General features: G+C 39.9%; 1 protein-coding gene across 19 annotated transcripts in view; it reads left to right on the plus strand.

Moving 5' to 3' along the window:
* Positions 1–17,835, plus strand: part of R3HDM2 (R3H domain containing 2) — a 129,538-nt gene that overhangs the window by 63,898 nt on the left and 47,805 nt on the right. For 9 of the 19 annotated variants that reach the window (XM_014459909.1, XM_014459910.1, XM_014459915.1 and 6 more), the window contains exon 1: positions 3,603–3,621. The exons of 2 other annotated variants lie outside the window; for them this stretch is intronic. In XM_014459909.1, coding sequence (XP_014315395.1) covers positions 3,609–3,621 — 13 coding nt within the window. In that variant the 5' untranslated portion in view covers positions 3,603–3,608. Of the gene's footprint in view, positions 1–3,602; positions 3,622–17,835 lie in introns of those variants that run through there. 8 more of the 19 variants (XM_014459916.2, XM_014459918.2, XM_023757956.1 and 5 more) reach the window with 1 other exon arrangement.

The raw sequence follows: 17,835 nt of genomic DNA on the forward strand, positions 1-17,835 counted from the left end.
TCTGGCCACTCACGTTCAAATATATCCCACGTTCAAAGGCTGTTAAATCGTGTTGTTTACCCAAATCTTCAGAAAAAAAGTCACTTCTGTCGTGGTAAACAACCTGCTTCCCTATTTATAATGGTCTAGCCCTCTAGCAACTTTAGCGTGAAATTATAGCTAATTTGCCTACAAACGTCAGGTGATCATAATAATCTGGCCACTCCAGTATGTTGCTGGGGGAATAGGTAAGAAACACTATAATTAGATATCTAGTGTGACTGCCCTTGCTTCTGTTAACTGAAGTGAATTAAGGGGGAATTTTTTTATTTCCAAAATGTATTAACTCCTGAATGTATTTATCCTAGGGAGTTGATGAGAAATGTAAATGAAGATCTAGATACAAAGAAACTCATCACAGTATTATTTTATTATAAATATTAACATTTTCAAATATTCAATAATAGGGAAATAGTTAAATTATTTTTTGTTTGTCTCCTTCAGGCGAGGATCAAGCCTGCAACCCAGGTATATGCCCTTGACCAGGAATTGAACCCAAGACCCTTTGGTGTGTGGGCTGATGCTTGAGCCACTGAGCCACATGGCCAGGGCTAAAATGAACTTGTTAAAAAGTAATAATGGGTGCCAGCACCAGTTTGGCTCAGTGGATAGAGCGTTGGCCTGCGGACTGAAGGGTCCCGGGTTCGATTCCGGTCAAGGGCATGTACCTTTGTTGCAGGCACATCCCCAGTGGGGGGTGTGCAGGAGGCAGCTGATCGATGTTTCTCATCGATGTTTCTAACTCTCCATTCCTCTCCCTTCCTCTCTGTAAAAAATCAATAAAATATATTTTTAAAAAAAGTAATAATGGGGAAATGGTCACAATTTTAGTAGTAGTAAAAAGCCTTGTATAAAAATCCTATATAATAAAATCCTAATATGCAAATTGACCGAATGGTGGAATGACCAGTCACTATGATGTGCACTGACCACCAGAAAGCTCAATGCAGGAGCTGCCCATGGTGGTCAGTGCGCACCCACAGGGGGAGCGCCGCTCAGCCAGAAACCAGGCTCACGGCTGGCAAGTGCAGCAGCAGTGGCGGGAGCCTCTCCTGCCTCCAAGGCAACGCTAAGGACCCCTTGGGGGATGTCTGCCTGCCGGCTTAGGCAGACATCCCCCGAGGGGTCCCAGACTGCGAGAGGGCGCAGGTGAGGCTGAGGGCCCCTCCCACCCCCCAGTGCATAAATGTTGTGTACCGGGCCTCTAGTAGTCTATATAATATAAAGGACATTAAAATTATTGGATGTGGAAGCATATCCAATATGGATACAAACAAATTTCATACTAATAAGGAAACAAAGTTTAGAAAAATATATTTCAAAGCATTGCTAATATTAATAGCAGTTATTTCTGAGTTACAGATTATGGATGATTTTTCTTATATGTGTGTATGTTTTCTATAAGTATAAAGAAGCCTATAGTACTTTTCTAACCATAAAAAAAAAGAGTTAAAAAAATTTAAATCCTTACTGTTAGTATCTGAAAATAAATTTTCAGAATGTGTTATGGTGAAAATATATATGATGATTTATATAAATCCCTGAGCATGGTATTTAGAACACAGTAAATGCTCAATAAGTGATAGCTGCTGCTGTTGTTAGTTATTTGAGGAAGATAGCCTCCTGTGACCAGAGCCTGACGCTTTCTATATTGGGAGGTTATATCACTGAGAAAATATCCTATTCATTCAGCTTCTTGTCTTGAGATCAGTAAATATGCTGTCCTTCTATGCATACAATACTGGCAACAGGATCTTTTTAAAAAAGAAAAAGAACTAGAGTGAAATGTTTTGTTTTTCTTTTATGAAGGTATAGAGGAAACTGATGTAGAGAGAGGCCTAGTAGTGATTTCCTTTGCAGTGACTTTGTTTTTTAGCTTTGATATAATTTATGGCTCCCATTACAAGTTGTTTTTACCCTCCTTTTTGGGTTGTCTCCTTAAGAATTCTTGGAAAATTTGAAACACTGTAATGGAAAAAGTTTTTTTCACTGTTCTAGGTATTTCTGGTACTTTGTCTGTTGCTTCTCATGTTTGTCTGCCCTTATAGATTGGGTCCTCTGGAACCGAGTGCTGACAAAAGATATAGACTTCCATCTATTTTGGATGTGTTTGGAAACTGAGATGTGCATGTAAGAAACTATATTCAGCATGTGAAAAACATACTGAAAATATACATGTGAGAGCTGTTTTTACTGGGCAGTAGTGTCAGATATTCTTAACATTGACTCTTTATTCATATCCTATATAATAAAGAGCTAATATGCAAATTGACCATCATGCCCTTGCATAAGATGCCGCCCCCAGGTCATCACAAGATGGCTGCCACAAGATGGCTGACATGGGAGGGCAGTTAGGGGTGACTGGGCTGGCAAGGGAGGGCAGTTGGGGGCAACCAGGCTGGCAGGGGAACAGTTAGGAGTCAGTCAGGCTAGCAGGGGAGTGGTTAGGGCAGCCGTGGGCAAACTACGGCCCCGTGGGCCGGATCCGGCCCGTTTGAAATGAATAAAACTAAAAAAAAAAAAAAAGACTGTACCCTTTTATGTAATGATGTTTACTTTAAATTTATATTAGTTCACACAAACACTCCATCCATGCTTTTGTTCCGGCCCTCCGGTCCAGTGTAAGAACCCATTGTGGCCCTCGAGTCAAAAAGTTTGCCCACCCCTGGGTTAGGGTGTGATCAGCTGGCAGGCAGAAGTGGTTAGGGGCAATCAGGAAGCCAGGCAGGCAAGCGGTTGGGAGCCAGAAGTTCTGGATTGTGAGAGGGATGCCCTGGGGATCGGGCCTAAACCGGCAGTTGGACAGCCCCCGAGGGGTCCCAGATTGGAGAGGGTGCAGGCTGGGCTGAGGGACACCTGCAGTGAATTTCATGCACTGGGCCTCTAGTTCACTATAATTCTTAATGTGTCTTGTATAATAAGCACATGATGTAGTACATAGTCATAGAAAAAATTACTATAGTCTCTTTAAATTTTTATTTATTGAATTGAGAGAGAGAGAGAGAGAGAGAGAGAAACATTGATTTGTTGTTCCACTTATTTATGTACTCATTGGTTGCATGTATGTGCCCTGACTGGGGATTGAACCCACAACCTTGGTGTATCCAGACAATTCTCCAACCAACTGAGCTATCCAGCTGGGGCCACTATAGTCCTTCCTATCTGAGACCATTTTCTATAATGCACAATAATGTGAATGTACTTAGTGTCACTGAACTGTATACCTAAAAATGATAAAAAAACAAAACACAACAGTATAAACCAGATGAAAATATATAGTTTCCAAGCTACTTTTAATCCTTACATCAGATTCTGCTTCTCAGCATTCACTTACCACCATAGACTAGAAGGTAGGGATCAAAGTTGCTTGTTGCATCCAGATATATTACATCAATTATTGTGAAAATCATGCTAGGAAAGGGGAATACTTTATAAGTCAGGTGGATTTTATAATGTTAATGAGCACCATTGGGGAGAATGGTCAGTTTTTTTTGTGTAGTCTCCTCATCTAGTTTGTAATTATCTGTTTCCTCTTTTCTTCAAGGAGGTCTGTAGCTGAGGGAGAACGAATGGGGGCATATGGTATGTGAAAAGCAAATGTATTATTTCCTCATTTGGACATGGTTTCTCTAAGTATAGTGGGGCGGGGTTGGGAGGAGAGGATAGAGAAGAGGATAGACATAGAATTCCCAGGACTGTATGAGCTGATTGTGATTTGAGAATATGGAGCATAAGAGCCTGATATCTGTTTTAATGCTAATTTTAATATTTAAAACAAATTTAGGGAGCCCTAACTGGTTTGGCTTAGTGGAGAGAGCATTGGTCCGTGGACTGAAGGGTCCTAGATTGAATTCTCGTCAAGGGCACATGCCCGGGTTGTGGGCTCAATCCCCAGTAGGGGCCTTGCAGGAGGCAGCTGACCAATGATTCTCTCTCATCATTGATGTTTCTCTCTCTCCCTCTCCTTTCCTCTCTGAAATCAATAAAAAAATATTTTTAATAAAGAAAAAATGCCCTGACCGGTTTGGCTCAGTGGATAGAGCGTCGGCCTGCGGACTGAGAGGTCCCAGGTTCGATTCCGGTCAAGGGCATGTACCTTGGTTGCGGGCACATTCCCAGTAGGAGGTGTGCAGGAGGCAGCTGATTGATGTTTCTCTCTCATCAATGTTTCTAACTCTCTATCCCTCTCCCTCTCTGTAAAAAATCAATAAAATATATTTTTTTAAAAAAAGAAAGAAAAGGGCCCTGACTGGTTTGGCTCAGTGGATAGAGCATCGGCCTGCGGACTGAAAGGTCCCAGGTTTGATTCCAGTCAAGGGCATGTGCCTTGGTTGCGGGCACGTCTCCAGTAGGAGGTGTGCAGGAGGCAGCTGATCGATGTTTCTCTCTCATAGATGTTTCTAACTCTCTATCCCTCTCCCTTCCTCTCTGTAAAAAATCAATAAAATATATTTTTTAAAAAGTTAGGAAAACTTACAAAGTTTAGCAGTCTTAAATTAAAACTTTTAGCTCTCTGTGTATTATAGCATGGGAAGCTTCAATACTGTGATTTTAGCTAAGCAGCACTCCCCTTATTTTAATCCCTCAGTTTCTGCTGGTGTTGGTTTTTCACAGTTCAAGGATTTCTGAATTTCTCTACTGAAATTTAAAAAGGCAATATCTCCAGAGTTTCAAAGATCCCTTGTTATTTGTATAGATTCATTGTCATTGCTATTGACTTTTTCCCCACTATTCATTTTTAGTATATCAGAATGGCAGTATTTCTTATTTGTCTGTAGAGACTATTCTTTGACAGTATTTGCAACAGTCTCTGTGGAAAATGCTTTATTAAAAAAAAAAAAAAAGTAAGGAGAATCTCAGCATATAGCTCTTAGTGATAAAGCCTGTTGCCATGGAGTCCTGGATCAGATTGGCTGACCTGGTGGCCAATGAGCAGATAGAACAATAGAACATAAACACATCATCATTTAATCTTGCAGAATTATTTACTCAGTGATATATGACATTAATACCATAACTGTATATAGAGCAGTGAAATAAAGTTTCAAGAATGGTATATGGTGTTCTTCTCTTTTCTTTCAGAATTTGCCATTTACTATAAACACTGTAATGATCCATTATCTTCTTAATATGATTTATTTGGGAGAAGATATGATAGGAAATGTCTATCACCTATTTGTGAATCAAGCTGCTGCTGCTGCAGTCAGTTGGACTTATGCCAAGTCTAAGTCAGATTCTGGCCTTCTAGACCAGAGGAGATTTATCTTTATATCTTAAGCCTCCTTGCTTATTTTGGTAGCTCTAAAGCTGAGTCAGGAGTTGGCAGCTTTTTCTTCACTTGTTTTTCCTTCTTCCTCTTCCACTCCAGTATGGTAGATCCTGTTGATGTTACATTTACATACCAGGGTCTGGAGTTGGATTAGCTGGGAGTAGCTTCCATGTTTTCCATCGTCACTTCCCTAGCTTGTTCTTCTTTTTGACATAGGTCTGTGCCTATGATCATAGCATGTATCTTATTGCTTTAGAGACTGGGAATGGTTCACTCATACAAAAAAAAAAATTCCCCTCTAGATCTTGTAAACTAAAGAAGTCAAGAGTATTATGTTTCTCTTCTTATGTTTTACGCTAGAGGCCCATTGCACGAAATTCGTGTATGGGGGGGTGGGGGTCCTTCATCCCGGCCTGCACCCTTTCCAATTTGGACATCCCTCTCACAATCCGGGACCGCTGGCTCCTAACCGCTCACCTGCCTGCTGGCCTGATCCCCCTAACTGCTTTCCCCTGCCGGCCTGACCCCCCTAACTGCTCTCCCCTGCTGGCCTGATCGCCCCTAACCCCCTCTGCCTTGGCCCCGCCACCATGGCTTTGTCAGAAGGACGTCCAGAAGGTTGTCCAGAAGATGTCCGGTCTAATTAAGATATTACCCTTTTATTAGTATAGACTATTAGTATAGATTAGGGATACTTGAGAAATTATGGTGGGTCTTGTTCTCTTCCCCTTCAATGCTCCCAGGCTTGGCTATTTACAGATTTAAAGGATTGAAAGAGACTCAAGAGGTCCATAAGTTTGTTCCCCTCTTTTGAGCTATTGGAGTCTTTATGAGTCAACTTTTCATTATGCCATCGCCTTCTGTCTCACAGAAAAACAAACTTCAGATTCATCTATTAAGAAAAGAGAAGCAAATAGTCTGTTTATCATCTGATTAACTGTTTGTGGGGAGGCCTAAGGAAGTAGGATAGGAAGTATTTGAGGTTTTGTAATTTTACTTATTGTGACCAGAGAAAGGCTCATTGAGATGGCATTTGAATACAGACCTGAGGAAACTGAGTAAGCAAGCCATGTTGTTATCTGAGAAATCATTTCAAGCATAAGGAAGGAACAGTAAAAAGCAATCACCCTAAAGTGGGTTTAGGATACAGGGAGGAGCCTGTGTGATGAACTGCATAAGTGTGTGTTGGGGCGGAGGGGAGGTAGGAGGTAGTAAGAGATGGGGTCTGAGGGAAAACTAGTGGTCATTGTAAGGTCTTGTAGGTCATTTTAAGGACTTGGGATTTTGCTCTGAGCCATTGGAGCGTGTTGAGGGAAGGCATAATATGGTCTGAAAATGTTTTTACACAATTACTCTGGCTGCCATGTTTAGGAAATACTGTGGGGTATCAAGAGTGGAAGCAGGATACCAGATAGGCTATTTCAATCATTCAGCCAAGAAAGTTGGCAGCTTGGACCAGGGTGGTAGCAGTGAAAGTGTAGGAAGTCATTAAATTTTGGATATGTTTTGAAATTAGAGTCAATAGGATTTGCTACCTAATCATTTAGATACTCAGTTTACATGATAATATCTACTTATAAAATGTAGCTCTGCACATACAATAGAGTAATTTTTTTTAAATACATTTTTATTGATTTCAGAAAGAACGGGAGGAAAGTGAGATAGAAACATCAATGATGAGAGAGAATCATTGATCGGCTGCCTCTTGCACGCCCCACACTGGGGATCGAGCCCACAACCTGGGCATTTGCCCTTGACCCGAATTGAACCTGGGACCCTTCAGTCTGCAGGCTGACGCTCTGTCCGCTGAGCCAAACCAGCTAGGGCATGCTTGCTACTTCTTATACTCTGGAGATTGAATGTTCTTTATTTTGATGATTGCTGCCCCTAACTCACCCAGTAATGATGCTCAGCCTTTTCCTTGCAGCAGAGGTAGCATTAGAGCCCCAGGGTAATGATCTTATATCCTCCATAAAAATGCTAATTTCCCTTATTTTACCTCTTTCCTCATAAGTACATATAAACTCCAGGGTGATGCTGCAGGATTCCTTGCTTATAGTAATTGAAGAATGATTATTATTACTTTTTTCATTATTATTAGAATATATGTGTATGCTTTTAATATGTATGTACAGCAAAACCTAAATAGTATCTTAAACAGGAAGAAGTTTATTTTTCTCTCACATTCAGAAAATTCAGAGGTAGTTAGTCCAGTCAGAGGCTGGTCTAGTCAAGGACCCAGGTTTCTTCATCTGTTGCCTGTCTGTAGTTTTCAATCCAGTATCATCTCACAGTCCCAAAAGGCTGCTGAAGCACCAGCCTTAACTTCTACAATCAAGCCAGCATGAATTAAGGATAAGTAAAGAAAGTCTGTCCACTTCCTTTAAAGATACTTCATAGTACTACTTGTATTAGTTTCTTATGGCTGCCATAACAAGTAGCACAGACTGGAATAATGATCCTAAAGATTTCCAATTTCTTCATGTGAAATTAGATTATTCCTATCTCATTTCTCTGGCCAGTCTCACATTCAATTTTAGGTTTTGAAAGATTCTTTTAATACTAAATTGTTGGCTTAGGTGATCTCTTCACCTGACAGGTGATGGTGTTGCAGAATTTACCAGGCAACCAGAAAATACACGAGTACCCAGAGATTCAGGAAAGACCCTTTATTTAAAGCAGCGCTGCTGGCCCAGGGGATTCGAAGATCCAAAGCCTAAACAGCTAATACAATGAGATCATCCCCTATATATTCCTAAATATATTTGTTTCCTAACTACTCAGCTTTTGTGGCAGGCTTTCACAGCCTCTCCTGAGTCAGTTAGAATGGGGAAGTTAGATTGTATCTAAATGCCTGGCCTGGGTGGTGCCAGCAACCCCCCCTTCCAGCCAAGCTGCCAAATTCCCGGCCTGGGGCCCCTGCAAACTGGGAGCACCCAGGCCTAAGGAAGGGCAGTGACTTAATTATAGGCTGACGTGAATGTGCACTAGGACACCGATCACTGGCACAGATTCAGATTGCTAGCCCCCCTCCCCCAGGTTGCCCCCTATATCCCTCCTCAATGGCATTGACCTCTCAGGTCAGTCTCAGGTGGCATTGACCTCTAATGTCATCACAGTAGGGCAATATAGACTTAGCTGCATGGCATTTAAGTTAGCAATAGAAGGCATCCTGAAATGCCATTAACAGTAAGTAAATTGTGATTTTTTTTTTTCTTTCCAGAATGTCTTGTCTGGGTTGAGTTGGAAGCAATTTTGCCAGGGCATGGGAAAAGACAGTGTGAACTTTTAAGGTGCTTTCCATTCCTAAAATTCTGTGATGTTGCCCTGGCTGGCATGGCTTAGCAATTAGAGTGGTGGCTTATACACCAAAGGGTCACAGGTTCAATTCCTGGTCAAGGGCATGTCTCTGGGTTGCAGGTTGGATCCCAGGCTCCAACCAATCGATGTGTCTCTCTCACATCAATGTTTTTCTCTCTTCTCCCTCACTTCCACTCTCTCTAAAAAGTCTGTGATGTTTTCTACATAGTGGCATTACTATGATAAAGGAAATGGAAGCAGCAGAGGGAAAAGCCTCACTGCTGCTCTTTGTTTAAAAAAGAGGAAATTTGATTTGTTCTGTTTCACTCAAGGAAGTAAAATAGGCATTTTGGGCCAAGAATGTAGAGAAGCCAATAGAAACTAACACTTCAATTGATTGAGCTAATCACCAGTAGTTCTCATTTCAGAACAGATATAGCCATGACAGATATTGAGCAAAGAAAGAGGGTACATGTCTACAACATTTTTTTGAGAGAGAGAGAGAAACATTGATGCAAGAGGGAAACATCATTGGGTTGCCTCCAGTATGCGCTCAGACCAGAGATAAAACCCACAACCTGGATATGTGTCCTAACCAATAATAGAACCCGAGACCCTTTGGTACATGGGATGACGCTCCAGCCAACTGAACCATACCGACCGAGCCATGTCTAGATCATTTTAATCTTGTTTCTCTCTTTACTTTTCTAAGGAATTTCTCTGCATCAGCCAACTCCTATGGCCTTCCTTACCACACGAGTGAATTCTTTTGAACAGAATGATTTTTCTCATGCTTCCCTGATTTAGAAAAGTGGAACAATTGTTATTATTTTATTGGCTTGGTACTAGTAAAACCTATGATAGTTGACTCCTACTTGGTGAATATTACTTAATTATAGCTTTACATGTTCCATAAGTACTTTAAACTTTATTCCTCCATATTATGCTTTCTGTCTTTGAAGAGAAGATCCCATATATCTCATTTATAGCTCAATAGGGCCTTCTTTCCTGTCCTTCTCCCAAGAGCTAGTAAGCCAGTTCTCTCTTCAGGCATGCAGTTACACTGTTTTGTTTTTTATACTTCGAGCATTGTGGTGGAAAGAACATGGAATTTGGAATCAAGAAGACCTGAGTTTGAATTTTGGCTTTTTATATATACTGTATGGCCTTGAACAATTCACCTAATATTTCTGAATGTTAGTATTTCATTTATAAAATGGAGATAATATTTTATACCTTGAGAAGATCAAATAAGATACTCTATATAAACTGTAAAAAATTTAGTCATAAAGATTGAGTGGAAAGATGGAAGAGTTTACAAACCTAATTTTTAAACCTCCAAATATGTCCCCTATTGACACTCACTTGCTAAAGAAAGGCCTTCCATCCCACATTTCACACCACAGAGTGCTCCTGAATGTCCATTTTGGGACACCTAAAACTTTGGCTTTGGGATCAGACACAGCAGGTGGAATACTGCCCTTGCCCTTCTTGTATTGGAAAAGTTGTTTAATTCATCCAGAGCTTTGGGTTCTTTATCTGAAAAAAAAAAAAAAGGAAAGAAAAAGCCCAAATGAAGAGTTTTGTGAGGATTAAATAATGTTAGAAACAATAATCAATGAAATACCACCTCATACCTGTTAGAATGGCTGTTATCAACAAGACAAGTAATAACAAGTGTTGGAGAGGTTATAGAGAAAAAGGAACCTTTATTTACTCCTGGTGGGGATGTAAACTGGTACAGCCACTATGGAAGACAATATGGAGGAAAAATTAAGAATAGAGTTACCATATGACCCAGCAACCCCTCTTCTGGGTTATCTACCTGAAATATTTGAAAACATTTATTTGCAAAGATATATGCACCCTTGTGTTCATGTAGCATTATTCACGGTGGCCAGAACATGGAAACAACCAAAGTGTCCTTTGATAGATGATTGGATAAAGATGTACATATGTACAATGGAATACTACTCAGCCATAAGAAAAGAAAAAATACTGCCATTTGGGACAAAATGGATGGATCTTGAGCATATCATGCTAAGCAAAATAAGGCAGACAGAAAAAGTTAAGAACCATATGATTTCATTCATATGTGGGATATAAAACTGAAAGAACAAATGAATACCAGTAAACAAGAAAAACAAACAAACAAAAACTCATAGACATAGACAACAGTACGGTGGTACCAGAGGGAAGGGAGTTGGGGGGTAGTAAAGGGTAATCAGGTCAAATATATGGTGACGAAGATAATTTGACTTTGGGTAATGGGCACACAATGCAGTATACAGATCAGGTATCAGAAGTGTACATTTGAAACCTATATAATCGTATTAACCAATGTCATAGAAAGAATGTAAACTTTAGAATCAGTACCAGAATTCTGTTGTCTTAGTAGTGGTGTGACCTTGGGAAAGTTATATAACTACACATGGGGGATATGAGTTGAAGTGCATAAAGAACCAGGTTTATAATCTTGCTCAAAAACATTAGTGCTTTTTTTTAAACTCCTAACTCTAATATCAAAGAGTATAAGAATAAGCTTGCCATGCATAAGCACCTACAGTTTCATTTTTAACCTGGTATTTTAACCTTATGGATGTTTTTCCCCCCCACTGGGAAAAATGCCCTAAGGGCATTTCCCCCTATGGAGTGTGTGTGTGTGTGTGTGTTTTTTTTTTAAATAACAATCTTAAGCATTCGGTTAAGTTTTGACAATTGTAGTATACCCCCATGTAACCACTACGCCAAACAAGATAGATATTTCCAGCAATCCTGAAGGATTCCTATGTCTCTTTCCAATCAATATTTTATTCCCCAAACCCCAATCAACCACTTTCTGGTATAAATCATTATAAGCTAGTTTTGCCTGTTCTTGAATTTCATATAAATGGGCTTATGTTGTATGTATTTTTTGGAGAGAGATCCTCTTTCTTTTATTTAACATAATAGTTTTGAGATCAGTCATGTTTTTGTGTATGTCAGTATATACCCAGCAAAGTCCCCTCATGTCTCACTGATGATGATTTGATCATTTGTTCCTTCCCAAGCCTGTCACAAAAAGGAAATAGAATTACCATCATTTGTCTAGCTAATTAAGATCCATCTCCTGGGCTCAGGGATTGGGTCACCTTCTCTGATCCTGGGTCCTCAGAGGAAGGCAAACACAAAAGTTAATTCTTTTTTATTGCTGAGTAGTATTCTATATTGAATATGCCACAATTGATGTATTCATTCTCTTGAGCCCCTAGATTTTAAACAATTTTTAAAATATGGGTATCGCCCTAACCGGTTTGGCTCAGTGGATAGAGCGTCAGCCTGCGGACTCAAGGGTCCCAGGTTCGATTCCGGTCAAGGGCATGTACTTTGGTTGCTGGCACATCCCCAGTAGGGAGTGTGCAGGAGGCAGCTGATCGATGTTTCTCTCTCATTGATGTTTCTAACTCTCTATCCCTCTCCCTTCCTCTCTGTAAAAAATCAATAAAATATATTTTTTAAAAAAATAAAAATAAAATATGGGTATCAATTTGGAGTAATTTACTCTTTTTAAAAATATTCTTTTTAATTGATTTCAGAGAAAGAAAGGGAGAGGGAGAGAGATGACAACATCAGTGATGAGAGAGAATCACCTGTTGGCTACCTCCTGCACACCCCCATAACCTGAGCATGTGCCCTGACTGAAATCTACCGTGACCTCCTGGTTCATGAGTTGAAGTGCAACCATTGAGCCACACCGCTGGGCAGGAGTAATTTAGTCTTGATATACAAATTAGTAAAGGACTGGAAAGTTTACAGGTATTTTGCCATAGGGTATGTCAGCATTTTTAGCCTCTAGATACTGTCTTTGTGCTTGCATTCTCTCTATTTGGCCATGGATTGAAAGAAAGAAAATGAAACTGCCCTTCTGTTTCTGAGTGTCCCTATATAATGTATTCTTTTTGGCCCAATGCCTAGGAAGTTGTTCATAGAGTTGATGGAAGGATATATAATATCACTGTGCTCTGGCAGGTACTTACCGTGGCAGTCAAAAAATTTATGGGGAATATGCAGTATTCTCTCTGAAAATTGCTAAATCTTGGCTCCCAGTCATCATCCCCTGTATCATCTTATTTCCTCACTCCCTCTCCTTGCCCCCCACTTCTGACAGCCCTCTCTGTGTAGCTTTGAGCCCACTCAGTGTCCTCAGGAGACATTCTGCCTTAAAATTGTGCTGTTTGCCTGGATGAAATGTACAATGTGCACAAATAGGTTGTGGGGAAGCACAAATCTAGGCTCTCCTGGGAATTTAATGTCTTTGCTTTGTTCTGGTCAAGTTGCATATGAAATAGTTCCTTTCTTCTCCCACCAAAAAACCTTCCAAGCCTCAGTTTCCTCTCTATACTAAAGCATGAAGAGTGAAAATTATTTCTCTGCCTTTTAAACCTTTTCTACTGGCTTTAGTCTCACTTTTTATTTTTAAGGCTTTTTTATTTTTAGGTAAATTAATTGTCTTGTCCCTGAGCTGCATCTTTTGCTTTTGTTTGGCCCAGAAAAATTTGTTTCCAGGAATCCTTATGCCCTAAAAGTAAGGAGAGCCTTCTGCATAGGATTATAGGACTGGATGTGACTGTAGTTAAAGGTTATTTTGGAGGATGAAAGAGCTCAAGAAATTCTGTTTTGAGCTCAGTGTATCTTCTGATGAATCTTGGCTCTAGAATAGTAACATTCTGACCCCTCATTATTTGCCTTTGTTAACTTGAGGACAGCCTCTTGTACCCTACAAGTAAAATGGTGGGGAGACTCAAGACCATGTGATATGAAGACCTGATTTAAGAAGCTGGGAATGTTTAGAAAATGAAGATAAAGTTGCCTCTGTAAGAGGCTGACATGGAAGTGAGATTAGGAAGGTGAGTTTTGCCTTTATAATACATACACACACACACACACACACACACACACACACACACACACACACACAGGTTTGTATCTAGAGCAGCCGTGGGCAAACTACGGCCTGCGGGCCAGATCCGGCCTGTTTGAAATGAATAAAACTTAAAAAAAAAAGACCGTACCCTTTTATGTAATGATGTTTACTTTGAATTTATATTAGTTCACACAAACACTCCATCCATGCTTTTGTTCCGGCCCTCCAGTCCAGTTTAAGAACCCATTGTGGCCCTCGAGTCAAAATGTTTGCCCACCCCTGATCTAGAGGTAAAGACTTTCCCTTCACTAGAGGTATATACAAGCAGGGTCAGCGCAACCATTTTTCAGAGTTACTGATGATTCAGGAACCTAACTGTGGAGGACTATGGATGCAGGAGGAGGGAGCTCAGTCCCCTTGCAATTATGAGATTCCATGATTCCTTTGTATCTTTTTAAAATATATATTTTTATTGATTTTAGAGAGGAAATGAGAGGGAGAGAGAGATAGAAACATCAATGATGAGAGAGAATCATTGACCGGCTGCCTCCTGCACGCCCTCTACTGGGGATCAAGCCCGCAACCCAGGCATGTGCCCTTAACCGAAATCAAACCCAAACCCTTCAGTCCGCAGGCCGATGCTCTATCCACTGAGCCAAACCAGATAGGGCTCCTTTGTATCTTTGATAGACTTTTCATTTTCTTGCCTGGCCTTAGTTAGAAGCAGTATTGCATAAAGGTTAAGAAAGCAAGCACTAGAGCTGTATTTCCTGACTTTGAGTCCTACTTCTTCCGTATGCCGTTTAGCAAATTATTTAACTTCTCTGTGACTCAGTTTATTTATCTGTAAAATAGTGATGATAATATTTATCTCATAGGATTGTTGTAAGATTAAATGAGATACATAAAGCACTTTAGAATAGTGCCTGGCACAATGTAAACATTCCAAAATTTTTAGCTGATTATTATTATCTCTGTCCCTGTCAATCATTTCTATGTGCGGAGCTAGGTTTCTCTGTCTGGTCCAGATACTCCCTCCCCCCTCTTTTTTTAATCCTCACCTGGAGATGTTTATTGATTTTTTTAGAGAGAGAAACATTGATACGACAGAAAAATATCAGTTGGTTACCTCTCATATGCACCCCATCTGGGGATCAAACCCACAACTTAGATATGTGCCCTGAGTGGGATTTGGACCCAAAACCTTTTCAGTGTACAGGAGGACATTCCAATCAATCAAGCCACACCAGCCAGGGCTTAACATACCCTTTCTGACTATCTCAGGTGCTTTTAGCTAGAAGGAACAGTAAACTCAACTCAAAATAGCTTAAATGATAAGAGGATTTGTGACCTCACACATCAAGAAGTACAGAGCTGGGGGGGTAGGCGGGGTCCAGATTGACTAATTCAATGTCTGTTCTGCACCACAGCATCAAGGATCCAGACTTATTCTCTCTGCTCTACCATCTTCCATGTGTTGGTAGGATGTTGCCACAGTCCAGGCATCATCTGCGTATAAGACAACCTTCAGCAGAAGATAACTACCTTTTTTTTTATAGTGATCTTTTTTTTTTTTAAATAATACAGTAGGAAGCTGTTCTTTGAAGGCACCCACCCAGCAAAATCCTCTCATGTCTTACTGTTGATGAGTCATTTGTCCCTTCCCAAAACAGGAAAAAGGAAAAGGAATTACCACAATTGGTCCAGCTAATTAAAATCTTCCTCCTAGGTCTCAGGAATATGATCATCTTCCCTGATCATGTGTCCTTAGAGGAAGGCAGACACCAGAAGAAAGTCTGGGATAGATTGAGTGTAGAAGAAAGGGGAGATTTAAGTAGTCAGCCAGTATAATGTGCTACTGTACCTTTTCCTCTGCTGCTTTATTTTTCCTCAGAGTACGAATTACTTTGTTTTACACAGCTCTTCAAGAGGCCAGTGATCTCAGTTGAGAGGACTCTCAAAATTATTAAAAATAGACTCATTAATCACTGTCTGTTTTATGGATGTCTTAAAGTATCTAAAGTGCAAGTTTTTCTGTTTCTCAGTGAATGAAAGAAACCTGGAAACCATGTGGCTCCTTAAAATTTGAGTTGGAATATGTGACCCTATTCCAATATGACTGTTAAGAAAAATCATTTTTTGTTTGATTGGGTTTTTTTCCTTAGTGCTTTGGCTGAGCAACAGTGCTGGGACATCGTGAAGTTAGTCAGATAGTTGAGCCTTTTCTGACCCACATGTGAACAGGAGCGGCAAAGTTGTCACTGATTTGAAGAAATATACCTATTTGATAATTGAGGCCCATCCTGGAAAAAGAAACAACCAGCTGCTTTATATTTTTCCATATTATACCCCCCTCTCCAGTTTTATTGCGATTTCATTGACATACAGCTCTGTGTAAGTTTAAGGTGTACCACATAATGACTTGACATATATATTGTGAAATGATTACCACAATACATTTAGTTAACATCCATCTCCTCATATAGTTACCAAAAAATGTTTTTCTCCTTATAGTGAAAACTTTTTAAAGATCTACTTAGACTCTTAAGTCTTTTCAAATATACCATACACAATGTTAACTATAGTCATTATGCTGTACATTAAATACCTAGTATTTCTTTATCTTATAAGTGGAAGTTTGTACCTTTTGACCACTTTCATCCAATTCCACCACCTCCCCACCCCTCAACTTCTCTTTCTGACAGAGAAATCTGTGTGAGGCTATTTAAGCCTAAAAAAGAAAAACGTTGGTCTATCATGTGAAAAAGAAGTAAACTTAATTTTGTGTGATCCTAAGGCAGATTTAGAATAAAGATTGAAGCAGTTTGTAGCCTGTGATAGGGTGCAACTACAGTATATAACAGTTAAAACTGTTTAAGAATTAGTGAAATTATCTGTCCCAGGAGTTTTCCAGGAGCTCTTCTTTGGGGGCATGAGGGGAGATTGCATGAGGTGATATCTAAGAACTTTTCTGATTCTGATCATTATTGATGTTTTCCAGCTAAGGGATACGGAGAGGGCATGCACCAAGTTTTACTGTATTTCAAACTGAAGAGAATGGAGGCTTGATTTACTCATGGAGAGGGGAGATGGATAAATATATGTGTATATGCAGTTCTTATGTACAACCAATGATCCATAAAGCTCTCTAGGTTATAACTCTTTTTATAGAAGTCTCTAGGTACTGAATCAATTAATTAAAAAATAGAACATCGGCCATTTTCTTTTGTAGTCAGTTTCTTCCCACACTTCTCCTCTTTAAATTCAGATGTATGACTATGATTGTATGAATGACTTTCTGGCCTTTTAAAGGGAATTTATCTAGCACTATGCAAACTAAGTTTCTAGACAGCTGCTCAAGAGCTGCCACAAGGTAAACAAAGCAATGATCTTGCAGACTATCTTATGCCAGGATGAACTTACCTGTGCTTCTTAAGAGTCTTAGTCTTTGGGTCTTAACCGTTAAACTGATTTGAAAAAGGAAAAAATGTCTAATGTGAAAAAATGTCTAAGGTTTTTTTAAAGCATTGCTGATTGTTTGTTTAGCTCATTTCTAGGGCTACATGGAATAGACATGGCATTTGGGAGAGTTTTCAGTCTATTTTTAAAGGATTAAAATACAGTCATTAACCATGTAAGGAGAAACCTCTGCAAACCATTGTTAGAGCTAAGCGTGTTTGACTTCAGTGGTTGAGGACATGAATCTGTGTAGAGCATTAACTTCTGTTTCTAAATGTATACTTGGGCCCTAGCCGGTTTGGCTCAGGGGATAGAGCGTTGGCCTGAGGATTCAAGGGTCCCAGGTTCGGTTCCAGTCAAGGGCATGTACGTTGGTTGCGGGCACATCTCCAGTAGGGAGTGTGTAGGAGACAGCTGATCGATGTTTCTCTCTCATCGATGTTTCTAACTCTCTATCCCTTTTCCTTCCTCTCTGTAAAAAAATCAATAAAATATATTTTTAAATGTATACTTGGAAAACTGTGTTGACTTCATTATAGGACTTCCCAGGTAGCAATAGTAAGTGATAAAGAGCTGGCAACCCCTGCACTACAGATACTTTGTATCCATGGAATGCAGGAGAATGACTGAATAAAAATAGTGAATAGCAAAGAAAAGATTCTCTCTTCCTCCAGGGAGAGACCCAGTCTTTCTGAAGGACATATAACTAGAGTACTCTTCTTGCTTTTTCAGCTTGCTTAAGGTAAAGGAAAAAAATTAAGATTCTATAACCATTTTTTTATTTTGCTGCTTTTTGATGGGGGAGAGGCTTGAAGTTGGTAACAATGTTGTGGTTTGTGATAGCTGTGGAATTTCTCCCTTAGGA

Source organism: Myotis lucifugus, unplaced genomic scaffold (genome assembly GCF_000147115.1).
Source record: "Myotis lucifugus unplaced genomic scaffold, Myoluc2.0 scaffold_119, whole genome shotgun sequence".
Classification (NCBI taxonomy): Eukaryota; Metazoa; Chordata; class Mammalia; order Chiroptera; family Vespertilionidae; genus Myotis; species Myotis lucifugus.